The 27,882-nt window shown below is 39.3% G+C and overlaps 1 protein-coding gene across 2 annotated transcripts; it reads left to right on the forward strand.

Annotated features, from left to right (window-relative positions):
• The first annotated feature begins 3,427 nt into the window (after positions 1-3,427).
• Positions 3,428-27,882, forward strand: PIP4P2 (phosphatidylinositol-4,5-bisphosphate 4-phosphatase 2). 2 transcript variants are annotated; one of them, XM_068185231.1, is made up of 7 exons: positions 3,428-3,646; positions 9,453-9,601; positions 10,966-11,072; positions 12,789-12,912; positions 18,699-18,751; positions 25,062-25,152; positions 26,280-27,882. In XM_068185231.1, exons 1-7 carry the CDS (start codon positions 3,541-3,543, stop codon positions 26,421-26,423), a joined length of 774 nt encoding a protein of 257 aa, XP_068041332.1. In that variant the 5' UTR covers positions 3,428-3,540; the 3' UTR covers positions 26,424-27,882. The 2 variants fall into 2 exon arrangements, with proteins under 2 accessions (XP_068041332.1, XP_068041341.1); XM_068185240.1 differs by having other exon boundaries at positions 3,436-3,646; positions 9,456-9,601.

The raw sequence follows: 27,882 nt of genomic DNA on the forward strand, positions 1-27,882 counted from the left end.
TGTAATGAATCTGGGAAAATGTAAAAATAAGCTTTTTTCCTGCTATTTTTATTCCATATACTTGCCATGAGGAAGAAATGTTGTTTAGCAAACAGTCCGTTGACCATACTCCAATTCTTACACTGTGAGTGAGAAGTTATGGGAATTTGCATAACCTGTATTATGTCTGAATTTTTATTTTTATCTTTTTTGCCTTTTAAGTGATCAGTGTATATCCCTGTGTCTTTGAACAGCTCCTATCACAGTGGGTTTAGGCTTGCAGACTAAGCATTATTATGAAACTAAAAATATCAGACAGGTAAAAAATTATTATTAGAGGTTATTTGTTCTTAAATGCAACACAGAAAATTAAAATGGTACCTGAAAAAGTCTGCAAAATACAAACAAACTCCCTGAGATATTTCTTACATTTACTACTTATTAAAGAGGCCAGATTAACAAAGAGTTGTGGTTGTTTATATTATTGATACACAAATACTTTTGCACTTGACAATGAGCTAGGACATTTTCACTGGTTGGTCTCATGCAAAAGTTAAAATTCTTTTATCTAGGGAAAATTAAAAAAAAGAGAATTATATTTTTAGAATGAAAAAAAATTAAACATGAGCATTGCCAAGCTTCTCAAAATGTCTCTCTAAGCATGGAACATTAAGAAGAATAGAAGAAGAAAATATGTTGTACCCTTTTTATTTTATCTCTCTGCTAAATGTAAGCTTTGTCAGTAACCAATGTGCTGCCTTGCTCAGTCCTCATTTATTGGGTACAGAAGTTTATATGAAACAACAGGACTGGGGCAGGACAGAGAGGTACATGTGTGATTCCGTTCTGTGACACAGGTGAAAACACTTTGAGGAACCTTCTGCAGGGTTGTTTTCAGAGGTACAGTTGGTTCATTTGCCAGTGTCATGTTCAAAGCTGCATAGCAGTGTGTTTTCAGTAGGAAGCATTTCTCATGGAGGCACGTGCTTGGATTCACCGTCTGTGTCATTCAACCTTCAGTGCTGGGAACCCACAAGATGTCTTGGCAGCACAACCATGTACCACAGCGAAGGCTGAGGCATGTGCAGTGTGCTGTGGCTTGCCAGTCAAAGGAGCTCAGGGGCAAGTATTGCAGAAAAGCACCTGTGCTTGTGCTACGATACTGAACTCAAACAATGATGTGTTTTCTGGATAGCTCAGGCACAAGCAGGGCTGCTCAGAGCAGAGCATCCCACCCACCAGAGAAGGCAGGATTTTCATAGAAGGAAAACTGCACAGCAGTTTAATTAAACATCTATCATATGGCAGTTGCATCCAGAGGAAGAAGAGCAGGAAGAAAGCAGCATGTTCTCACTGCCTAAGATGTCTTTAGCCTGGCATTACCTGATGCTTGAATTTTTCCTTTAGAACCTGAGTAGCATCCAAGGAAGGCTTGTTACCAGCCAAGTGCATCCCCTAGTTTCCTGGTACGCATTTAGGTACTATCCAGCTTCCAATAGATACAGCAGACAGTGCAAGCAGGTCTACACATCAGGCTGCAACGTTTGGGTTGGAAAGTCCTGTAGACCTTTGACTACCTTTAAACACATGGACATGAAATACTGAACAGCAGAGGCAGGTGACTTAACTATTAGCTACTTTCTGCTCTTAACACTATAGCAGCTCAGATGACTAAGGTTTAAATAACTCTGAAAAGTCAAGGAGATATAGGAATGCTTATTTTTTTTTATATCCCAGATGGGTTCTTATTTAGATGACAGTCATATTTCCAAGAATAGCTCAGCACGCTGGGATGATTAATAACAATAATTCTCAGCTGTATGTGCAGGCTTGAGCAGTCAGACTGAGTTGTGACATAGCTTTCCCTGCAGGTCCCTGGGAGGGAATTTGAAGTTTACAAGTCAGAAGAGCAGTTCAGAAAAGGAGGTCCCACACAGACAATTTGCTGTAATTGCCTCAAGATGGACCAGGCATTGGTGGAACTGAGTGCAGCCTAGCTGGCAGCTTTAATAGACAGAAATCTTTTCTGTCTTTTTCCATACAAGAAAAATAGTAAAGAAATCTGGTTGCAACTGCCAGTTCCTGCAATAGGATTCCAAAACAAAGCCTACAGCTGTGTTCTTGTTGAAAACTAGGCATGTGACAGCAAAATCATGTTCTAAAAAAGCTGTTAAGTATTGATTAGAGCTAGAGAGTTATTTTGAAGGTGATTGACCACTGAAAGCTCAATATAATTTATACTAAAAAAGGCATCTTGCAGGTTAGTTACCACATTTTCTCATAGAAAAGCAGTTTGCCATAGCATTACTGCATTTCATGCATGATGAAGATGGTTGGAATAACACCAGGTGCCTTGTAGCATGTTATCCCTTACATCAGCGCTCACTCATATTCAGAGTTTATTTGTACAGGATAATAGTCAAACCACAATTTTGCACCAAATGATTGGTTGATTAATTCCATATTACAGTTATTAAATAATAATGATTGAAATCTTCGAAAAATAAACCACATCAGCCCTCATTTAATTTAATGCTTTGATTAGTTCTCACAGACCCTCATATACATTAATCTGGTTTCGTACAACAGTTTGATTTTCTAGATTCAAATATGAAAAAAGCTCCTGCAGAAAATTTTCTACATGATGCAAGAAATCCTGTTTTATTTTATAAATTTTATTATTAGAGAAGGAATATGGCCAGCTTGTGAACTCTCAGGCCACGATCTCACCTTTACCTAAAAACATCTGCCTTCCATGCTAGTCGTTTCGGGGAGTGGTTTGGTTCTGGTTAATCGCAGCGCACGGGTGCCGGCGCCGCCTGGCTGCCTTGGCAATCTGACCGACGGACAGCAGAAGGACACGACACAAGGGGGACAACTATCAGTTTTATCTCAGTACGGTCTGAAAAATTAATCAGAGAAGGCTGTTTTCCCTCTTTGCCAGAGACTTCCAGATGGTGCCCAAGTGGCAGAAGGAAATGTGGTCCTTCCGTCTTGAGAGCTCAGCAGCACCAGGGGACAGACTTCCCCGCTGAGCAGCAGATTTGATAACACGTCGATTTATTTCCTCACGTTTAGAGCCCCCTTGAAGGTTCCCACCGCTGTCACCTCGGAGAGTACCGCCTCAGTCCGTCTGCATCCCCAGAGTCCTGCAAAAGGCGACTGGTTCCAGATAAATCGGCTATAGCACTTCCCTGGTACTGATGTCAATCTCCAAACACAGAGCTTAAAGCAACATTAACAAAACAAATAAATAAACAAACAAACAAAACCAGAAAAACCCCACACATCTCAATAAAGGCACTCTTTTCCGGGAAAAATTGATTTACGACAGAAGGTTGTTACGTTTCTCGTCCAGACACCGCCCCCGGCCTGCCCCGCTCATTACCCCGTGCCGGGGGCCGGCCGGCCCAGCGCCCGCCCCGCCGTCCCTCCTCCCCGCCCCGCTCTCATTCATTCCCAGCCCCTTCCTCTGCGCTCCTTCCCCTTCCCCGGCGCCGCCGGCCCGGCCGCCTCCCCGCCCCGCGCCCGGCAGCGGGCAGGGCCCTCCGCGCCGCAGCCATGGCCGCCAAGGGGGTGGACGAGCGCTCCCCGCTGCTCTCCGCGCCCGGCTCCGGCAATGTCACCCCGACCGCGCCGCCCTATCTGCCGGACAGCAGTCCCCGAGGTAAGGCGCTGTGCCGGGCGGGGGGCGGCCCCGGCGCTGTCGCTGTGTCTGGCGGGGGACACGGCGCCTCCGCCCGGGTGCGGCGGTGCCGGGCTCCCCCGGCCCTGGCCGCGGGCGGCGGGGCCGGGCCGGGGGGCGCCGGCGGGGGAGCCCCCGCCCCGCCCTCGCCGGTGGGGAACAACAGGTAACGCCGCTCCGTGCTCGGCACAGCCGTGCTGCCCACCGCGCTCCGGCCTGAGCGGCTCAGGAGGAAAAATAAAAGAAAATAAAATAATTGTTTGCAGGGGCAGAACAAGCCCGAACCGGTCTGCTTATTAGAACTCGCTCGCATGCCGCAGCTTGCGTGGTAATTGTTGGACTTGGGTTTCCCCATTAATTAGGAGCAGGATTAAGCGGAAGATCCGGAGCTGAGCGCAGCTCAGCTGGGCGCAGGCGGCTGCGGGAGGGGCGCAGCGCGGAGCCGAGCGCGCAGGGCGCCATGGCCGGGGACCACGGCAGTGCCTGAGCCCGCGGTGCCCAGGTGTGGTCAGCGCCTGTCCTGGCAGTCGCATCGGAATACCGAAGGGACTCGGTGCAGTGTGGTAGCTGAAGTCCAAAACCACCAGGATGTCCTTGCAAACACGTTTCAAGGCCATAGCTGGTTATGGCTTTATTTTTAAAGCAAGTCCGATACTGCGGTTACAGATCTGTAGTTGTGGCATAATTATATGGTATTATCTCTCTTGCACAGACTTAGGAAAAATCGTCTTGTTGATCAATACTGACTATTTAATTAGTAGGTGGAGAAAATTACTTAGAAAATACAAATCAGGATGTTACCAAAGTACATTACTAGTTTTTTTTTTTCCCTTTGGGTTTTTTTTTTCCAGTTAAACGTTTTAGCGCAGAATTTGAGGTGGGGAGAAAGCTGAAGGAATGAAGACAAAATAAGATTAGTGTAGCTTTGCTTGCATTACCCTTTAAAGTGTGAGATTACAATTCTTATCTCAGTAGGTCCAGTGTGTTGGCCCTTTCTTAACGATTTCTATTAACTGTATAGATTCATGACATGCATGTAACTAGAATGAGTGAGCATCTCTCTGTTTTGAATTATGTTTAACCTTGTAGAAAGCTAGTCCTCTTATCTTGATATGGAAACGTATTTCAGTTAGAGCTGTAGCTGGTGTTGACTGTTTACTTTGATTTGAACTGGACAAAGGAGTATTGGCTTAAAAAACAGCAGAGGCTGGATGCTTTGGCTTTTTCTTTGGGGTTTATTTGCCATCATTTTTTTAGTATTTGCATTATCCCCCAGTAAAAAAAATTAAAAATCCATATATCTACCTTGGTTTACATTCTGGCATTCTGGGGTTTGATATTTTTATTCTTAGTGATCCTTATTCTGTAGCCATTACTTTTGTGCACATTTCAGTCTGTTTTTGGGCTTTTTTTTAAGTCTTTATAAATTTAAAAAGTAATGAAAATTAATTAGATTAGTGACTTGTTTGACCCCAGGGTAAAACTCATGACCTGGAAATGAGCTGGATTCTAAATGCTCATTTCAGTTGGTAGCCATGTCCTCCTATGCCTTCAGTGGGCATCTGTTACTTGAGGTATCTGCTTGGGCACCTGTGGTGGGATGTGGCGCTTGAGATAAGTGTTTTCTTCCCAAAAATGAGGAGGAACCAACATAGAGCTTTCTTGAATGTTGAATATCTCTTGTTTGATCAGTCCATGAGCAAACATATTAGGTAGCACTTGAGAACTGCTCTGCAGAACTCTCAGAATGACAGCTGTGGAACAGAATTGTGCAGAGCTCTGGCACAGGCCCATAGCTCTACTTCCCTTGCTCTGTCGGCCTTCCTTAGTGAAAGGCTCTATGCAAGCTAAACCCTTTCCAGCTGACTGGCAGACTTCATCTCTTTCCCTAGCACAAGGCTAGACTTAGAAGAATCATTCCTGTGGAAGAATTGGCTTTGCTTCCAAAGCAAAGTCTTTCTGCAGAGCTTCCTTGATTAACATCAGCTGGATAGTGATGGAGTGGCAGAGGAAGAAAGAAGAAGCCCTTTGTGTCAAAACTACCACCTGAATGTACATTAATAGGCTTATCCCTGTAATTATCTACTGTGCCCAATATATCATCCTGAACTTTAAATTAGAGAGATCATGTTTTGGAGGTAGCCTTCTCTTCCCTTGCTGAGCTGCAGCTGAGACCCAGCTGAGCCTTCCCTGTGCAAACTGGTGGATGGTTGAATCCTGCTAATGGCTCTGTGTTCTTAATGATGCAAGCAAGCAAAAAAAAAAAAAATGTTTTCAGTGTGGGTGCAGGCCACAGTATTTAAGAAACTTTTCACAAAGGGTGAAACTATCAGTTCTGTTCCCTGTAGTAGGATGGTTAGTCAGTGCTTTTTTGTTGGTTTCTTTTAGGGTTTTTGGGCCTTTTCCAGGGTTTCTTAGTCTTTAACAATGTATCTCTGATATCAGTCATTAAACTTTTTCTGCTACCCACCCCCTCACAGGTCATGATAAAGAGCTATTTTTTTTTTTAATCAAACAAAACTAATTTCTGTTTGACCCTGGTAGGCTGCAAGTGATTTTCTGTGGTTTCCACCCTTCAACTAGCAGGGGAGGAAAGTGCACAAGCACCACAAGGAATTTCTCAGGTTGCAAGTGGGATATCTTCCATTGCATCGCTGTTCTGTAGGGATGAAGAGGGAGTCAGAAGTACTGCATGGTAGGACACTTTGCTAATCTTGCTGAACTAATTACTGTTGGATTTTTTTTTTTGTTTGATTTGGTTTTTTTGGGGTTTTTTTTTGGGTTTTTTTTTTGTGTGTGTGGTTTTTTATTTGTTTTCATTTTTTGTTTTTTAAAGAAAAATTGATAATATAGCTGTAAACTGGTATGTCAGCAGCAGGGAATTCACTATCTAATTACATGTCTCCTGGTGTGTATGTGAAGCTTGCCTACCACCCAGTCATGTCCAGCATGACAGACTGACAGACCTTTATGAACTGGTTTTAGATATTATAGTTAGCCTGAAATTCAAGCTGTCAAAAAAAAAGTCATACCTAAGTATGCTAATGTGCTTTGAAACCTTTTTATTAAGGGGTAATGAGCAGCTAACTCTGAGACAATGTCTTTATTTTCCTTTCCACCATCCCCCACCCACTTATTCTCCCCCAGTGTACTTTCCTTTATATTTAATTTTGGTGGCTTCTCCTGGTTTGTTTTTTGCACCTCTTCAAAATGCATGTTTTCTTCAAGCATGAAGGTTGCAGTGCCACGATACCTCATGCTTTCTGCTCCACAGCAAGTGTTATTTGCTGCAGCAAGGCTCTGAAAAGCAGCCATGATTCGCTTGCTCTCTGATATTTGCTGAGCCAGCAGGACAGGAACAGCGAGGCTGCTTACCTGGAAGCCAAGCAGATCCAGCATGAGGCTGAAGAAGTGGCTGGCACCGTGTGTAGGGGCTCACACCCCTCGGTTTACCAGCTTCATAAGAGTAATCACTTGGAAATGGGTATAGAAAATTATAAATGTCTAGAAGGTATGGTTGTCAGTTTTTCAAGTATTCCAGGACCGTGGAAAGCTGAAATGTTTGTGGCTGTGTGTCTCTTCGCTTTCTGGTACCCTTAAAAGATAGTGTTTGCCTTAGTACAGCCACCCTATTCCCAGCTCACAGAATTGACCTGTCACAGACTTTAAATCGAGAGGACAAAGTCAAGAACTTGTGTAAAACAATTGTTGCTTTTCAGAAAAGCAACCTTAAAGCTGGGAGTGAACTGTAGAGGTATCTTGACAGAGAGTCTGGTATTTAGTCTTTGGAACATGCCTTTTGTTTTCTGGCTGCCTGTTCCCCTAGCCAGAAAGTGTCAGCTGCTCACTGCAGGAGCAGTTAAGCAGTCTGCTGCCTGCCAAAACCCACTGGAGCAGCCTTGACTTTGCCACGATGGTTACTCTAACCTGATTTCTGGAGTGCTCTGGTAGGCTTGAGCTTGTTTCTACTTGCCAAAGTGTGTGGGTTGGGGTTTTGTCTTGTGTTTGTATTTTAATGTCTTGTAATGTCTCATGTCCTGTGTGTGGCAGCCTTACTTAAAATAGAGTATCACAGTACTGCAAAATACTGATATTTAATATTAATTTTTTGGACACTGCATTTTTTCAGAATGTATTTCCTCACAAACAGAAGAAATAACAGTACTGTTTTCTGATACTTAAGAATGTTATCTGTAGCTAATCTATCAGAGCTGAAGGTGTGAAGTCCACTTCCTCAAGAAATAGAGCATCAGTTAGTGTCATGAATTCAGAGTTGTATTGCTGCATATAAGTTAATTTTGTTTCTCATCTGAAATAACTCACGTGTATTGGATGTGATTCTGAGACTCTCAAGGTATCCATCTTCTTCCTGCTGCCTCTGTGAGTTAAAATCAAGCACAGGTCTGGGTCATATATAGACCAAGTAGCAAAGAGAGATAGCAGCACGGCTGTTCAGCATGTATTTCAAAGGTGTGTGATGACTTTTGGATCTGAAGGGCAGACAGGGTTTCTTATATCCCTCCAGCTTATGACATTCACTTCAAGACAGTGGAGGAGTGATGAGTGCTTTCTTACAGGCTTAAATTTAATACTCGGGCTTGTTGTCTTCGATAGCAGCCTGTGATTTCCCTCACCACCCTCCAGCAGATACTGCTCAGTTCAGTGCTGTTGGTAAATGGGAAGTAGGCTGATCTCTCATTGCTTCTCTGAAGATTTTGTTAGCTGCTTGGATGTAATTTTTGAAAAACTTATTGAAGCCCAAGGCTGCAGAACATTTTGAACTACTGGTATTAAAAAAAAGCTAAGTATGAACTACTGAATATCCCTGTTCTGTATTTGCTTACCTGAAAACTCCTGGACTTCTTGATGAAATAAAAGTCATTGTATGCCAAAGAATTGTGGTGATAAGCTTGTGAGAGATTGCTGTGTTGAATTATTTTCATTCCATGGATTCTTAAGCCTCAGAGAATCTTCAGTGTTTCCTCCCTGTTTTGTTGTGGGCTCAAGACTGGCAAAGCTGGAGTCTGAAGTCTGCTCTTCCCTGGAGGCCTGAGGCCATTAAAGCCTTCCTAATGTCAGCCTCTCCAGACTGACTGAAGACCTTGTGCATTGGTGCTTTGGCTCCTGGACAGGAAAAATATCTGGAACCCTTAAAAGCAGAAACTCTGAGACTTCAGGGTTTTTTCTTCAAGACAGCATATATTTGCTGTTGTACTCAAAAAAGAAGCATTTCATGCCACTTCCTAAGACCTGTTTTTTTAACAGGACTTTTTTGTATTTTTACCTGTAGTATCTTCTAATATATGATAAACACTTTCTGTATTTCAGTATTTTTAGATATTTGTGAATTCTCTTTATAACTTTTCCTACCTGTGGTCTTTTTTTTATTTTCTGGGGTCTTTTTCTTCAAAAGCCAGTCTCTACTAATCTGTAGTAGGTTTGGGGTTTTTAGTGCTTTCTCTCCATGCATTTTCTGTGGACTGCAAAAAGTTGGTGTGAAATAAAGTTACATAGATGAGTTCTGTTGGATCCAGATTTCTGGGGTGATTTACTGTATGTTTGTGGGGCTGGTTTGCTTTACCTACAACTATGGATGATGCTTGTGTACACAGAAGTTGTGGAGAAGAAGAAAACAAAGTTTTGTTCTGTGTTTATACTAAGCACTGAGTTTGAGGTGTGGATTTTTTTTTTTTTTCTTTTTTAAGCCTGTGACTGCTGGAAACGATACTTGCTGGAAGCGTTTTAGGATCCTCTGGTTTTTCAGCTGAGCTTTCCTTGTCTCTTGCAGCAGAGCTTCCCCCTCCGTACACTGCCATTGCAAGTCCAGATGCCAGCAACGTTCCCGTGATAAACTGCCGTGTGTGCCAGTCACTAATCAATTTAGATGGCAAGCTGCACCAACATGTGGTTAAATGCACAGTCTGCAATGAAGCTACGGTAAAATGGATTTTTGGTGTTTTGTGGGGGGCACTGAGGGTAGCACTGATGTCCTCACCTGGACAGGTGGGTCCCTTCCTGCCACCCCTAAGGAAGAGGACGAGCCGGCCTCGCTGACAGCCAGTGTGGCTGGCGTGCAAGCTGGGGGCGTGCTGGCACGAGGGTGGTCACAAGCACTTGGAATAAATCTTCATGTGGTCGAGCTGGCTCTGCAGGATGTCTCCTTCTGAGGAGGACAAAAAGCAAAGATGTCATTTAAGTAATTACTCTTCTGTAAAGAAGGATATAATTGGTTTTGATGGGATGAAGAACAGTGTAGAATTGAGTTATTCTAAGTGTGGGAGAAACAAAGTAATGAACCCGCACCTCTCCCTGGATAAATGCCTTTCTCCTGAAATACTGTTCAGTCACTTGGTTAGCTTGTAAAAGACCACAGTAAAACAACTTTGAAGTGTTTAAGTCCTAGGTTCTTTTCCAGTGATAAGACCTATTTGTTTCTTGTCCTCTTAAGTCTTCACTATTTGGCCTCCTGCTTTCATTTTTTTCCTCCTGCCAGTTTTAGTTTTGGGATGTGATACTGCAGTGCTCCACAGCTTCTGCAAGCATTTGTATGAAAAACACTGCATTAGATTTATTACATGGATTTATTATATATTTGTTATATGAAAGGAACTTTAAATTATGTCCTGAAAGCAGGAAGCCCTAAAACTGTAGGAAACTTTTTTTCCACTTAGAAGAGAGAGTAGAGAACCTGCCCCTGATAGTCACTTTCCTGTCCAATATATAATGTTTCAAGCCAAACAAAGTATTGTGCACCTTTTGATTTGCTGCATGAAAGGGACATTGAAACTTGACTCCCAGGTTGGAGAAAGATAATTTCAGTACAGTTTAAAATAAGATTACAGTTCGGTGATGCCTTCATAGTCTCTTAGTGACCAAGAAACAGACTGTGATCCTTTCACTGTTGAATAAAACCATTGTACCAGGCAAGAAGGGTTGTTTGATGTTTTGACTGGTTTTGGGTGGTTTTTTTAGAAATATATCACCATTTATACTCACATTAAAAAAAAATAACGAAACTTAACTAAAGCCTTGAATTGTCATTGCTAAAATACAAATGTTTTTCCATGAGTTTGCAGAAATTTTTTGTTCTACTAAGGAAATTTTCATTTCTTAAGGAAGAAAAAATTTTGAATTTTGTGTTGACTCTGAAGTTTCTTCTGTAAGAGGAAGTGTATTTCTGTTAACAAGAACTTTTCACTGAAGTTTTTCTGCTTTGTCTTCCTGTTATGCAGAAAAAAAGTGAATTGCTATGACTTCTGATGTGTGTTCTCTGGTGGTTTTTTTTTTTTTTGTTTGTTTAGCCAATCAAAAACCCTCCTTCAGGGAAGAAGTATGTTAGATGTCAATGTAACTGTCTCCTTATCTGTAAGGATACATCTCGGAAAATAGGCTGTCCAAGACCAAACTGGTAAGAATAAAACAATTCCAGTGCCTTGAGATGGTTTTGTCTAAAGCAACTGTTATCTTTGGGTTGAATATTTAAAACTAAAAGAGGTTCAAAGCCTCGGTCTCTTTACATGGACATTTACAGAGCATTACTGAATTGCTGCGGACACAGGTAGTGCTAGTGTCCATTTTGAATATATTTTTTTAAATTAAAGAAGAAAAAAAGGTTCTTCCTTTTCTTTAAGTCTCAGATGTGTGTGTCCCATTATATAACTACTTGCAAGGCAAAAATAATGTAAAGAACAATAGAAGAAAATCGACTTCTCATTTCTGGTACTTAACACTCATAATTTCTTGGAGACTTAGTTATTGTAACCACACAGAATACTCACTTTGCTAAGTTCAGACTAGGGATTTGGAGTGAGACGGGAGATGGAGTAGTAGCTTAGTTATGCTGAATTTTCGTTCTCCTCTCACCTCTCAACTTTAATGTACACACTTGTTACAAAAGAAGCAATTGTGGTTGCCATGGTGAGTGCTCTTACCATTGGGCTTAAGGTGTTAAAGATTCCACTGAGGTAGGAGGAGTTTGGAAGTGGTGCAGCTCTAACAGGAGAAATGGAGAGGAAGGCTGAGTCTGCAGATATGTGGAGGGGAGTTCTACCCCACCAAGTGCCCTAGTTAGTCACCAGTCTATTGGCCGTTCTGGTTTTGAAACATAGTTTGAGACTTGTGGGAATTACTCATTTTTACTAACACTTGGTTGTGTAGGACTTCAAAATATTCCAAACATTTTCTCAGAGTGCAAAAATGTTCATGGGATAGTTCAGTTATAATATATCACATGGTAGGTAACTAAACTAAATTAGAAGTTCCTTAACTTTATCAAAATAATCTCAAAATCATACGTGCAAGCAGTTTTCCTTAGATGGCCTATGTATTTGTCTTGCTAGAAACTGAGCAAAATTGGTGTAGTGTACTTCGAAGGAGAGATTTGGGAGTGTGACCTAAATGGAAGACTCCAGATTGAAGGAAAACCATTCAGAATACAATTTTGGTTGTATATGGAAGAGATGCAATGCAAATTAAATATTGCTTTAATTTTCCCCTTCCCTTTTTTCATTCTAAGAAGTCTCATCCTCATTCTGAGTTGATGAATTTGGGTACTTTTGTTTTGGACTGACAAATTGTGTAACTAAACTGGAAACACATTGAACATAAAAGCAAATACTTACTTTAAAGTAAATTGATTTAATTTAGTCAACCTAGGGTGGTTTTCCTTTTTAGTTTACTCAATTTGAATGGAATTTTTACTGTACAAGTATGAATATGCTTCTTATATTGACATGGTTGTCAGTAGTGTGGGAAGGAGAACTAGGCTATGGAAGGCCCTTACTTTTTCTACATGTTTCACATGGGTACGTACATTTCAGTTCTCAGGCTTGCTCAGCCTGGGTATTAAGTTTTCATTTTTCTGAGGAGTGTGTCTGTCGTATGCTTGCAGGTCTTTGATACAGGGTTTGGGCTTGTATGGCTGATCTTATAGGGAAAGAGAATATTTTAAAAACTGAAAATGGTTCAGAGAGCGACCAAAACTGGGTGCATCAGCTGTTTAACAAGTAGATTATAATTTAAACATGTAAAAAAATATTTGGTAGTGACTGAGCTAATTGCTTGAACACATCGTCCTTCTGTTTCGCTAGCTTAATTACATGTGTATCCAATGTTCTTAACACAGTAGACGCATCATTACTCTCGGTCCAGTAATGCTGATTCCAGAGGAGCAGCCAGCTCAACCTGCCTTGCCAGTTCAACCAGATGGAACTAGAGTGGTGTGTGGGCACTGTGGAAATACATTCCTTGTAAGTAAAGCATCAGATTCTCCTTCTTGCCTCACTGTGCTATCCCTCAAGCTGTTTGTTGTAAGCAGTTTTAAGAGTGTATTATTGCCTCAGTCTCTGGCATCACTGAGGAGCTAAAACTTCTTTACTCATTATTGAGTGTATTTATTGAGTCTGTATTTAGTTATATTTATATGTGCTTCAAGAAAACTTTTTAACAGTCTTTCTGTACGTGGATAGATAATAAAGCCCATGTCTTCTTGTTTCATGATGTGAGAGTGGGCAGTGCTCAAAGAGGATGTTGGTCTTCCAGGTTCTGTTTAGGCTTGCAGTGGTGGCTGTGTTCTGCCGTGGCCAAGAGAGCAGTTCTGTCATTGGCTGTATGAGCCCCAGAAAGCTGTTGGTTATGGCACTTGCCATTGGCATATCTGTAGGTTGTTGGAGAACTAGAGGTTTTGGTTTATTTGTGAGAGTGCCAGTTGATCCCTTTTTTGAAGTGGAAGGATGCACAAATGCTCTTCTGCTGTTAAACTCTCTGTAAGCTCCTAAATGGACAAGTTGCTGGCACACTTGAATTTTGATTGCGATATACAAGTAAGCTAGTTTTGGCTTCATCATCCAGCAGTGACTGAATCTTTTTCAGGTTTGTGAGTTGTAGGAAATTACTAGATAAGGGGTACAGTTAAAGAAAACAGTCACAAGAGAGGTGGCGCATTCCTGAAACAAAGGATTGTAAGAGACATTAAGATCAGAGAATACTCAAGTGCATGTTGTGCAAGGAAAAGGGAAGCTTGGGGGATGCCACTCAATGTCATCTTGTACCAGCAGGGAGAGAAGGGTTGGCTTGTGGCAGGCTCTGTAATGGAATAGTTTTGTGCCTTCAAGTCTTCACTTCAGGTTTATGGATCAGTGATGTGCTTTCATGGCTTAACCCCAGCCAGCAACTAAAGTACCACGCAGCTGCTTGCTCACTAGCCCCCCTGCCCTGGTGGGGAGGAGAACTGGGAAAAAGGTAAAAATTGTGGGTTGAGATAAAAACAATTTAATGATTGAAACGGAAAAAGAATATTGCTAATGATAATAATAACAATAATAATAGTAATGAAAAGAGAGAAGAGGAATAAAACCCAAGAGAAATAAGTGGTGCTCAATACAATTGCTCACCACCTGCTGACCCAGCCAGTGCCCCAGCAGTGATCATTATCTCCCAGCCAAGTCCCATCAAATATGATGTTCTATAGTATGGAATATCCCTTTGGCCAGCTCAGTTCAGCTGTCTTGGCAGTGCTCTCTCTCAGCTTCTTGTGCATCGCTTTGCTGGCAGAGCATGGGAAACAGAAAAGTCCTTGACTTAGGGTAAACACTGCTTATCAGCAACTAAAACCTTAGCTTGTTACCAACATTGTTACTGAATCCAAAAGAGAGCACTGTACCAGCTGTTAAAAAGAAAATTAATACTGCCAGCTGAATCCAGGACAGGTGTGCTGTAATGTCTTCACTGTTACAGTAAGTTGAGTGCAGGGAGATGGCCCTTATGCTTCTTTCTTTTTTTTTTTTTTTTTTTTTTTTTTTTTTTTTTTTTTTGGGAAAAAAATAGGAATATGATGAGGAATGTACAAGTAATGTGCTAACTGGAAAGTGGTTAGAGAGATGCTTGAGAAATATTCTGTCTACTAATGCAGCCTATATATTAAAAAATACATAATTTCTTATAACCCTTGCTAAAGAACAGTAGTCTGAAACTGAAGATAGCTGAAGTGGGTTTTCTGTTTGCCTTTTCTTTTTGACCTATCTTGAGGGACTTTCACAGGAATGAGAGTTTTACTTGTCTTGATCCCCTATGTACTTTATATGAGTACAGTCCAGTTTAACTTCGTAGTTTACACTACGAACTACTTCAGGTGAACATAAGGGAAAAAAACCAAATCTGTAAAGTCTGGATTTGCCCAGAACTACTAGATTATGCCTTAAAAGGCTAAGTTTTCTAGTTTGGGATTTGTATATGCGAGTTCATATCTTCTGGCTGCTTTAGGGAACTGCAGCACTTTGAACTTCATAGTCCTGTCTGCCAGGATAAGATCAATTTGTCACTTCATGATATGTTGAAAAGCAACTCTCTGAACCATTAGAAATTGGAAGCTTGCTATTTTTTTATGCTGAGTTATCAAGAAACAAACCCTTTTTTACCTTATGTTACACAGCTTTCCCACCCGTCTTTTGCTTCCACTTTTTTCTGTAATTATGTCTGAGATTCTGAAAAATAAAATTTTTAGTTAAGAAAAATCAGGAAATTGCTTGGATTTGAGAATGAGCAGAGAAGCTACAAAAAAGTGTTTTAGCCAGCCTGGAAGCTCAGTTTCTGAGTTAGTATTTCTGCCTTTTGATATCTCCATGTTGTGAAGAAAATATTGCTAGATGCATCTCTTGGCAGCTCAGTAGGCTATCCCTTTTACTTTACTTGGCAGTTAAAAAATAAATAAAATAGACAAGCAAAGCTAGAATCCCTGGGATGGAAAAGTCAAATTGTCATGTTCTGTGTTCTTCTAAGAGCATCAGCTTGTTCACCACCTTTCTGAGATTTTTTTTTTTCCATTTGAAAACATGACTGTGTTTTGCTTGCCTCTGCACATGGTGGACTGTTTTTCACAAATTATGAAAACCACACTCCTTGCTGTGGAGTGCCTTAAAGTTTCTCTGTTTTAGCTGGAAGAATGGCTTAGTACTGAAGTGAAATTGTAGCCGAACTATCGATACTTCACATCTTGTTAATCAGATTTTTTTTTTCCCTTGGTAACCTGATAGAAGTTCTTTCTGTATTAAGGTTTCTACTGTTTCTGGCAGGTTTGGACTTGACAAGTGGAAAAAGGGATAGAATAGAAAAAGAGGGCAGGAGGAGGGTTTAACTGTGTTGCTGAATATGAGTTTGATCTCGTTTGGGCTGTTTTGAGAGCTTTTGGGCTTGGGCTGTGCAGTTACTGTTTCTGCCAGCAGAAGTCATTCCCTACTACCCCTCTCTGAGGGACCTCTGACTGCAATGGTCTGTGGCTTTGAGTGGCTGAGTTGCCATTGGACATGGGGGTCAAGGGAGGGCTGTCCCTGTGTCCTCCCCTTGTCTGCCATCTTCCTGCTACTGTCCTGTTTTCAGAGGGACCTCAGGGACAAGAAGCCAGGAACAAGCTATGGAAACCACAGGCTGCAGGCTAAGCTTTGTCAATTTTGTTGTTTTAAAGTAATCAAATATGAAAATTACTTCTTCTGAAATGATTGAATGGAAAACCCATTAAACTTTTCTTAAAAATAAGATATGTTTTAGTTTGTGAAAGTATTTTGCTTTCCCAAAGGACCAGAAGGGAATGGAAGGGAAGCTTCTTTTGCAGCAGCAGCTGTATGAAGGGCAGTGTATGTATTTATGTACATATGTCTTTTGTTTTGTTTTGGGCTTTTTTTTTTTCACTGTCTTGTGTTGAATGCACTGAGAACTATTGCCGGCTCTGAAGGAAAATGTCTGACCATTTTTCTAATAATTCCTTTGATGGATATCTGGTTTTGTCCACAGTTGTCATATTGATGAGTTCTGTATTCCTTATCTCTTCATCTGTGTTTCAGTACATCTAACCAGGGATTCGGGCTGTATATTGTATTGTTCCAATTAAAAAAATCATTGTATTCTCAACAGAGAATTTCATGTAACTGTAACTGTAACTTCTTAACAACTTGAATCAATATTAGGTACCTCAAAGCACTCTGGAGTATGGGTAAAAAATGCCAGCTTAATCATGATTTAGAATGTACACGAACATAACCTTTCCCCACTGTGCTAATATGATTTGAGTTCTTGTACTTTTAAAGTCTTGTCACAATTTTGCTCTTTTTCTACAAATACTTTTAGTTTGTATAGAAGGCATCATAACAGCTACTGCTTCTGTTTCCAGGTAACTCTCAATGAAAACAGATTATTGCTGACTCCTTTTTCCATCAATAATTAGAGGCCAAATGCATTTGAGTTTGTAGCCATTAATAGTTTGGGCTAATAATTAGAAATCTTAAAACTCTGGAAAGATCATTAATGAGTAGCCAAGGAAATGGAGTTGCCTACACTGTGATATAGAATTGAAACTGGTGTATAGAAGTGAAGTTGAATTGCAATTAGGCAAAATATAGATCGTGGAATTAGACTTCCTTTTATTTCTGGAATTGCAGTTTAAAAAGCTGAAATAACTGCTCTGGCGAGGTCTCTCTCCATCTCCAAAACTGACAATTGCATTTTATCCTACTTTCACTGTGTAGAATTAAGGGAAATTGAGTAGGTTTTTGAAAGGGATGCAGAAAAATACTTAACTTGCTGCTCTGCCAGGAATGTGGAAGTAGAATTAATGCTCTTAAAAAGCTTTGCTTGGTTAGGGAGCATTACAGAATTTTTATTAAGGAATAAAATAAAACTTTGCTAAATCAGTTTGGTCAAGTTTTGTGAACAAATAATACTGGTTACATAGTTGTCCTGTAAATGTGTTAATGGATATTTCAGAACAGGAAATTAAAAGATGGATTTCTTTTTAGTGGAGATTTATCCCCAAGTAAAAAAAAAAACTGAGGGAGATACTCAAGAGGTAGGAAGATACTCAATAAATACTACAGTTCAAAACCTTGCTCACAGCAAAATCTCTTCATACTGACAAGGTATGAGAAGACGCATCTTTCTTTACTCCTAAAATCATACATTTCTTCTCGGCATTTATATGGTGCTTGCTATAGATTGGTGCTGTTTTCCATATGAGGATGGGCTCTGATTTTGATTTGTGGCTGTAGCAGTTTATAACACTTTCACTAAAGTAGGACAGCTTCAGATTTCTCACAGAGATAAGGCAGGGCCTCATGGAGGCACTGGGGATCTGCACTATGGCTTCTTTCCCTGCTTTTAACTTGAAGTGTGATTTTTTTTTTTTTTTTTTTTTTTTTTTTTATTTTTTTTGCATCACCAAGAAAACTTCCAATGATCCTCCACTTGAGAAAGGCAAGGGAAGAGAGCTGCTGTTAGAAAATAACTACTTACAGGGAGAAGAAAAAGAGCCTTATTCCCTTGATCAAGGCAAACATGTTTAAAATGCTCGCTTAATGCTTGCATTATCACAGAATGAAATTTAGCAGAACCTGCTGTTTTTAAGTGAGTCTATTACTGTGTATCCCCTGGTTGAGTTCTAGGCATTGCTTTCACTGAGGCTGTTTATTACTTGGGTTTTAGTCTGTGTGGAATGGGGTGACTGTACCATGTACAGTTTTACATATCATCTTTTTAACAGTCCTGCAAATACCCAGTAGTGTTCTCTTTTTCACTGATGTAAACCCTGCTATCTACTTTCTTAAATAATCTTTAAACATCTTTCTGTATACCCACCCACAACTTAATTTTCATAAATTATGCAGGGGTTGGGAAAAGATTGGAAAATACTTCTGTCTGTAATTGTGCCAAAGAAAACACACTTATTTTGGTTCAGGGTATATTCATAATGTCTAAGTAAGAGAAGAAAACCTATTAATATTATAATGTTGCCCATACTACGCCTGTGGATGCAACCACATTACGTCAAGCAAATTTCGTAATACTAAGGCAAGTCATGGGAAATGTTCACTTGGAAATCCACATCCAATGTTGCCACTGACAAAAGGGCATCCCATTTATAGACGAAAACAAAAAACAAGTCAAAGAGAGTCTGAGAAGCAAAATGTTTTCTTGGTGACATTTAACATTAAGTGCAACAACCATTTTCTCAGGTTTGCTTTTCAACCTTTTACTTTTTCTCTTTTTACAGTGGATGGAACTGAGGTTTAACACACTAGCAAAATGCCCACACTGCAAAAAAATGTAAGTTCTCTGAAAGCAAGGTTATGTAAATTACTGTGAAGTAGCCATTGTTTCTTCTGTAAGTCTTTGGAGTAAAATGTATTGGCTGTGCTGATTATTTTGCTGTACTCACCTGAACTTCAAGGCTGGAGATACTGTGAGCACGTGAATTCTCCATTCTTTATGTAGAAATCAGTAACTTTGACATATCCACTTGCATTTATGAAAATCTCTGATTGAACTGATAGAGGCAAAAATAAGCTACTAACAATAGACAGGAATAGGTTGCTAAAAATAACATTTTATGTCCTTGTAATTTTACATCTTCATACACTAGTAAACAGATGTCATCTTTAAAGGTAGAACTTGAATTGTTTTATTGTAAAGGGAGGAAAGGAAATAATCTTGTCTTAATTTGAAAGAGAGTTTACTGACACTATAAACTCAACAGCTAACTTGTGTTAAGCATCTTAATGCATTAGCTTGTTTAATGTTTATGCATGACTGTGGACTAACTTGTCTGTTTATTTGTTATTACTTCAAGAAGAACAAGAAAAATTAGAATACAAGAGCTGTAAGCTTTTTGTTTTGGTTTGGGGTTTTTTGAGCCTCTCTTTTACAGTGTTTGTTTGACCTTTCTTATTTGAGCTCAGGAATTCTTAATTTGAATTGTTGCATTAGTAACATACTTGAAATTTGTAAGGGATCTCAGCCACAGGGTGTGAAATAAGACATAAATATTACTTCAGAGATCTTCATGTCCTGCTGATATATTTAAGTATTTGTCTTCCTTTGACAGGCAAGTGTGACTTCTAGTTAAAGGAACAAATGTGTTTTCCACTGGGAATGGAGAACTTGAGCTGTGCTGCATGTTGTAGCAAAACTAGCAGGTCCCTTAGGAGGGAGAAAGCGTAGGATGTACTGTAGATGTGGGCATGGCCTGGTCTTCAACACTGATTGAAGCCTTTTCTTTGGAGTATTTGATAGAGAAGTCAGTCTGGTGCTGTGTTTAACCTCAGGGGTGTAACCGACCAGGTGTGGAGTTGTGGATATGCTCTAATTTGCTTAGGTTAAATAAAGTCAGTCTTGATGAGATGCTGCTTTGCAGGGTTGTGTGTACTGGCACATTAAGTCCCTTCAGTCTTTGAGGAGGGGTTGGAGTTTTGCTGTTTGGTTTATTTTTAAACTAATTGCATTTATGTTTTATATTTTATGCCACCCTTGTTAGCTGACCTTGGCTTTTCTTTTGACACTCCTTAGGTCAGTGTAATTTGTTGTTTAACCTTAAAGACAAAAGCCAAACAAACAAAAAACCCAACCCTAACAGTAACAGCAGCAAAATAAGCTATGCTCCAAGCAACAGTCAAAAGTCACAGCATGTGTTCTTTTTGTCTGTCCTCTGTTGATTAATGTTGCTTCTGTTTTAAATTCCAGCTGAACTCAAAGTTTTTTGTAGTGTTCTCCTCCATAAAGTGCAAAGCATGCTATCCATATGCAGGAAAGTGGGAGCCTCTCTCCAGTGCAATTTGTGATAATTACAGCTTGCATGGCAACTGTATTGCAGAATGCAAAACAAATTTTAACAAGTGGGCACGTCTGTCCTTGGGCTGAGGATGCAAACTGTGGAATATTGTAATTTAGCTTTGAATGAGTTGCTTGGTGTTTTCCCACATTTGAGATGCGATGGTTGGGAGTTCTGCACTTCCAGCAGCATAAACATTTCTGATACATGGATTTAGGACACAGCATAGGCGAGACACAGCTTTGAGTCATGACGATGAAATAAATAACTGTGGTGACCTGCTTTCTATCGGGTCTTTTGTCAGAGGTCAGCATAGCCAAGTAGTTAGCAGGGAATGTAGGGTTTCATCTTATTAATGCAAAACTTGTTTCATTAGTAGCTGAGTAGTCAGATGTAGAACTGTTCATTCCTTCTCTTGATTAAGTTGAAAATTGTCACTGAAAAAAGGATAGTGTAGACTAAGGCAAAAGGCACCTTGAATCACTGCAACAGTAGGTTTTTCAAGGAGATACTGGCCGACGCTTTCAGATTCATAATTTTCTTTCAAATGTTTTTAAAAGTGTGGTGAATCTCTGCACATAGCTTGTTTGTGACCTTCCATTTGGTTGATGAATACTAGATCTTTAAATTAAGAATGCCTTCTAAAACTGCAGGGGACATCAGAAGTTATTACACAGAAAAGTTAATAATGAAACAGTATTCAGGGAGAAATAAAGCCATCATGCCTCATAGTACCTAAACAAAGGAACCTCTCATATCTGAATGTAGGGGGAAAGAGGATCTTCTTGTCTGTTTTTAATTCCTTCTATGTGCTACCATTGTGATACAACTTTTTGTGACGCACTTGTTTTGTTTTGCAAAATGACTTGGGAAATGTAGGAAATTAGTTGTGCTATAGAGAATAAAATCTTATTTGGTAAACGGCCAAATCTCTTTGGAAGTGGACTGTAAACCTGTCATGTCAGTATAGGTAAGGTGTTTGCAGAAGCCTTACTGATGTGTAGTGGCTCTGCTGACACAGGCTTTTACTTGCATTGGGAAAATAAATGTAGCTAATGAGGAAATTGTCATGATGCAGTTGTATTTTATAGTGACACCTGGGAATGGGGGAGAAACTGTTTCTTTTTGCTGATTTAGTGTTCTTCTGTATTTTTAAATACCAGATGTTTATCAGCTTATTTTCTGAGAGTGAGAGATTCAGAGAAGCTTCTCTTATTTTTCTCATTTAATGATGAAGAAGCAGGAACTGGTTTTTTGTTTGCTGTTCTCTTTTTCAAGATGTCTATTAAGTCATCTAGAAAATTCATTAATTCAGTTACTAGAAAGGGAATTGAATGGTACAGGTTATTATTACAGAATGTCAAATCTATTTTTTTTTTCCTGTAGAAACTCTTTTACTTTTTAAGGTTTGCCAAAACTATGAACCCTAATGAATTTATAACACCTTTGCCCCATAAAGGACTTTCAGGAAAGAGAGAGATGTTGGAACCCCATCACTACTGTGGAGGCCTAATTTCAGCAATGCTGTTCACCTTCAAAATACTGGCATTTTAATTTTCCTCTTAAAAACATGTTTGAAATCCTGGTCATAATTCCTATTACTTGGAGTACAAGAGACCTTCCTGTGGTACTTCTTTTATAGCTTTGGTCTCATGTGGCAGTTTTCCACCTTCTAATTACTCCCTGATGCAATATTGGATTTGGCATCTTTTATTATATAATTTTATTATATATTTTATTATATTTTATTTGGCATCTGCTGCTGTCCAGAGTTCTGGCAGGTGCCTTTGCTTCCTCAGCAGCAGCTCAGAAAGAAAGAAGGAACTGCTGCTTTCCAGAGAGTTTCCTCATAATCCCACCATGGAACTAATTGGTTGCTTCTATAATATGAAGAAAGCTATTTTGATCCCATTTTTAATATTGCCAGATGTGCTTGTCAAAGTTGCCACTGTTGGTAGGTTTTTGGGATAGAGTTTCAACTTTTTTTATTCTGAGTTAATTTGGGGGTTTTATGTGTAATTTGGGGTGGGTAGAGGAAGCCTCACTATCTGGAGGAGGCCAGTGGCTAACATCACTGTTGGGAGGTGAAACATGAATAATGATTTATTTGGACTCCTAGGCCTCTTACACGACTGTATAAACTGTAATGTATTTATTTAATCATTGCTTTCTGTGGAAAGAGAAAAGCAGCTAAATGGAGACATTCTTTACATTTCTATTTTGTGGTATTTGAGTTGATGGTTTCTCCCTCAGCCTTTCTTACTGGATAGGAGGAGACACATGAAAAATATGGATGGAAAATACACACAGCAATATTATCATTACAAAAATAAGACTGTAAGTCGGCTCTGAAAGTGGAAGTCTCTTTTCCCAGAATGAACTTTGGCTCTGCGTGTGTTGTAGATGTCGGCGAACCCAATGGGAAGAATGATGTCTAACTCCAGTTCAGAAGGCTGAATGATTTCTTTATTGTAATTGTGCTATAATACATTAATATACTATATAAAAGAGGATACTAAAAACTAAATGCTACTTTCTCTAACTATCATATCTTGACCCTGTTGTCCAGAGTCCAGACACAGGTGGATCTGATTGGCCATCAGGCCCAAACAATCCACCGTGATCCAACCAGGCATTTGCTCCAGGTAAACAATTCTCCAAACACATTCCACAAGAGAAAAACAAGGAGCAGAAATAGAAGTTGCATTCTCTTTCATTTCTCTTTCATTTCTCTCTGTGCGCCTCAATGAAAAATCCTGAGAGAGGGAGAGAAATGTGCTTGCCACATGCATGCAATACACAGCACAGTAAATACCATGTATGTTTTAGGTATATTGCACATGACATTTTTACCAGCTTATCCTATGGTATCCAGCTCTGTAATAGAATTAACTCTGAGTACATAGCTACAAAATCCTGCAAAGGAGGGAACCTAAGGTCAGTTTGGCAAACTCAGTCTCTTCCCTTTTTCCTTTTATAAAACTACAGTTTGGTTTTATTATTTTTAAGTCATATAACTTGGAATTGAACAACGTATCTCTTCCCTAGAATGGCTATAGAGTGGCTTTTGGGGGAATGTTTGGAGGTGTATGTGTGAGGGTAAGATACCATTATTTGCCCAATTGGGAATTCTCTTACCCTAATCCTACCCCAACCACCCTCCAGTGTCCCATTTCACTGTGTATTGTGAGGTTTTGCTAAGGAAGTAATTTCCCCATGGAAGCTAATGAGCAGTACTGTCTGGGGACTTTTCCAGCTCCTCTGAAAGTGGCTTGTGAGTAGTCATTTTATTCAACTCTTGCCTTGAAAGATGGAGCTCGTTGTGTTAGCTTGAGGACTGTGGTGGTGTTTTGTTTGTTTGTTTTTTTCTCTTGGAGCATTTCAGAAATTCCTTGTAAAGAAATAACGTTGAAGTAAAGCTGCTTAAAGCAATCTATTTGAAAGCTTCCTAAGACAAATGCTTAAAAAATTTTAGTCACATGCTAAGCATATGAGGCCTTGCTGTGTGGTTAATTAACTGGAGCCAGAAATTTGGTCAATCATATGACGCATGTACTACTTAAATTGTTTAGCAGTGGTTTTTTTTCTGTTATGCATTTATCTTGAATAAGTTGAACTATCATGAGATGAGTAAAAGCATTACACTATTTCCAAAGGTGTGTTGATGTCCCAGAATGGGATTAAGTACTTAACTAATGATAGCTTGCTTCAGGATGCTTCAAAACACCTCTAAGATAGATAATACATGTTTTATAAAAGCACTTCTGCCTCTAGTCCTTTTAACTGTGTTTCAGTGCACTTAAATAATATTCCTATTTTCCTCATTAGTAAGCTGTATGTGATTGCAAATGTGTGACTGAAGATGTATTTGCTAAACAATGCTGAGCTTCTAGAACAATTTTTCTAACCTGTAATAAATAAGGTAATGTTTTATTTGCAGTTTATATTCTGAGTGAAGCACTGTAATAGCTTGATGCAGCAGGTAGAGACAGAGCTGTCTGTCCTGGAGTTCATAGTCTACATGACAAGTGACAGAACTTCCAGGGGATTTATTTACCTTGGTTGTCAGAAGTGATTTGTGCAGCTCATATAAATTGTTGTAGAACTGTGAAATTGAAAAGTAAGAACTTGCCATGTTCTTTAAGTTGACTTAAGGGCCTAAAGAATTTCAGTATTTGGAGATGTTGAACATGGAAAAAAAATTACAAGTCTGTGACTGAAATTATTTGTATTTATCTTCAGAGCTGTTTAGTCACTGAATAGTATTGAGTATCTAAGAAATAGATAATGAAGGTTGTTATTAATGACAGGTAGGGGTGGTAGAAGTTATTTTCAGTTACTTAGATGCAGTGAAGTATTGAAGCCATATGCTGATGTGCTAAAAGTCAGAAAGGTGTCTTGCAAGCAGCATGGAACTGAAAAGCAAACTTGAGTTTTGCCATCCAGAGGCTATCCAAGACAATTACTGGGGTGCACTGTGGGTACAGAAGGTAGACACACTCAAACTGTGGGTGTGACACCATTCCCTTTCTTGTAAGCACCTAGATTTTTAGGTACTAGATAATCACCAACAGCTCTTTAAAATAAAAATGAGGACTCTGTCCTGTACTTTGTAGTATAACTGTAGACTTTGCTTACAACTTTGTAAATTTAAGATGATGTATTGCCATTCTCTTTCCATCCTCCCATTGAGACTGAACAGTTACTGTTGATGGTAGGGGTGGTTTTTGTGGTGATTGTTATTTGGTTGGTTGGGTTTGGGATTTTTTTGTTTGCTTTTAATTTACAATACCATTTATTTTCTAACAGTTCTTCTGTTGGAAGTGCGCTGCCACGGAGGCGCTGCTGTGCATATATCACAATTGGAATGATATGCATCTTCATTGGTGTTGGATTAACTGTGAGTGATGTCCCCTGATAAATTAGCAACTGTGTGCAGGAGGGTGTGTATTCAAAGGAGTTCTCTTAGTTGACCAGCTCTTCTTTTCCCAGCATTTGAGTAAAACTTCCTAAATTGGTGTGGTTTTTGTCATATCTATTAAAACTGTGGACTTCATCTGAGTAGGCAGGAAAAGTGATTTTTCTTTTTTTTTACAAAGGTATTCTGGCACTTTGATAATCTCTTTTTTTCTGAGTTAAATTTGACTCTTCATCTCTAAAAACTTCAGTTTTATGAAAAATGGTTCACTTCACTGTAGAAATACTGGAACATCTTGCTAGAGCTCTCAAAACTTCCATGTTTCCAGAAATACATGTTGCTGTATAGCCAGAAATATAAGTTCCAGTGCAGTAGAGGTGAATGGGTTTCCAAACACTAGAAATATGTATGAGTCTTTGTAATTTGTAAAAGCTGTGAAGAGTAAAACCAGCTCATAAGCTATTTACAAATGAAAAGGCTCAGTCTGTTGTTACTCTGTTAAGTGGAACCAGTGGTATCCGGCTTACCAGTATCTCATACAGGTTGCTAGAGCCAACTTTCTACCTGAGAATCCCAGAAAAGTTCATGTGAGGAAATATCTCCAGTGAATTGATATGTGTAATTCTCATTATGCGCGAACTTGAATAATTATATATGTGTGATCTTAAATGAGTTATGAAGGATTTTCCAGGTTCCCTAATAGAAACAGAGCCAGAATTAAAAACAGTGAGAAACGAATTTATTTTCTTTTTTTTAATGACCTTACTGAATTGGAAAATTATGTAAAAACATTTTTCCATGAGATTTGTCCAGAGGCTTGTGTAGCCTCCATCCTTGGAGTTATTTGGGACCTAGCTGGGTTAAAACCATTAACAACTTGGTCTGACCTTGGGATTGACCCTACTTTGACTGGGGAGTTGGCACTAGAGGTCTCCTGATCTCCCTTTCAAGCTCAATTATCCTATGGTTTTGTAAAATCAAGCTAATAAAATACCTAATTTATCCTTACCCTAGCTGAAAAGGTGCTGAAATGCTTCTCCTTAATATAACTTGCTCTTCCCTGAAGAACAGAGTGCTGTATGTTTGACACTACTGTTTTCTCTTTTTAGGTTGGTACACAAGATTTCGCCAGGCGATTTCACGCAACATATGTTTCTTGGGCTGTTGCTTATCTCTTAGGTTTAATCTGCCTCATTCGAGCCTGCTACTGGGGAGCCATTAAAGTCAGCTATCCAGAGCACAGTTTTGCATAGAGAAATTGTTAGGTTAGAGACGAACATCTAGTAGTTCTGGATATTACATCTTGGACACTTTTAAAACCTTTCCTGTTAGGATTCCATTCTGTTCAAAGTAGTTTAAAGACTGGGGGTCTCTAAGAACAAATGTTCATTGCACTACATAATATGCAAATAGTTCTTTTGCTGCTAGATTCCCTAGCTCTGAATACTAAAGCTGTGTTTACATGTTCATAACTTTGTCTTTATAGGTGTTGAATTTTATTTCAACAGACAGTATTAAGTTTTACATTTCCTTTGTTATGTTAAAATCCGTCTGCCATTTTTCTAGATTATCAGTAAGAATTCAAAAGCAAGAGTGTTTATAAGTGTTTCTACAGTAGCTTCACATTTGTACTTAACATTTTAACTAAAGTTATATTAAAGTGGCTTGCATTGAAACCTAAGCAATAAGCATTTTGCTTGAACTGCTTTACTGCATCTTTTGCCTAAGATCATAGTGACCTTATTCAGGAAATGAAAGTTGTGAGTGTTTAAAAGACTGACACTGTTGCTAGAGAGACATTTGTAAACACTGTATGCTTGGAGATTTTTCAGATAGACAGATGCTATTTTGGTAGTCCAATTAAATTTCCATTTATCCAGGGTTGGATTTCAGTTAGGATAAATGCTTTTTCCTCAAGGATCCTGGGACTGAGGTTTTGGGTTTGGTTTGTTCTGGTTGTTGTTTTGGTTTTTTTGTTTTTTTTAACTGGCAAATCCTAAAAGCCATGCTCGGATTATGGAACTTAACTCTGGTTATTCATACAAGTTCCTTTACAGGGTCTAAGGGAAGCATTTCATATGACTTGGTTTGTAATACTTCAGTGTCATGTAGATGACAATAAGACAGTGATGGGTTACCTCTAACTTTCCTCTGATCACATCAGATTTTCCCTTCTTGGGAGAGTTATGACACTGGTCACTGCAAAGGGAGACACTGTAAATTCTCATTAACTGCTGTAATAAGGAAATTAGTAAACTATTACTAGGACCATTCCATCAAAGTACATCTAATCAATTTAGCACTGACTTGCCATGAGAATACGGAAACAGAAAGTTTTTTCTAATGATGTATTCACAAAGGATTGAGGGACCAGTTCTTGCACTGCCCATCTTTATAATTTTAAACAAGTTTTTGCTAAATTCAGAAGGAATGTCCTGAGTGATTTAGACAACTAGTAATTTAGCTAATGGGGTCAGATGGGTAAATTAATATGGATGTTTCAGGGATACATGTAATTTAAATTATCTATGTTCCTGCTAAGTCAAAATGATATTCAGATAAGGATTTTGGAGCACAATAAATGTAAATGATTGAACTGTAAATGATCTGTCTTTGTATGATGCTAAATGTATAAAAGCAGTAGCTCAGGATTACAATGTACCTTTTACAAATAAACTAATAAAGAAATAAAGATTATTATTCAAACTTAAA

The sequence above is a fragment of the Anomalospiza imberbis genome, chromosome 1 (assembly GCF_031753505.1).
Source record: "Anomalospiza imberbis isolate Cuckoo-Finch-1a 21T00152 chromosome 1, ASM3175350v1, whole genome shotgun sequence".
Classification (NCBI taxonomy): domain Eukaryota; kingdom Metazoa; phylum Chordata; class Aves; order Passeriformes; family Viduidae; genus Anomalospiza; species Anomalospiza imberbis.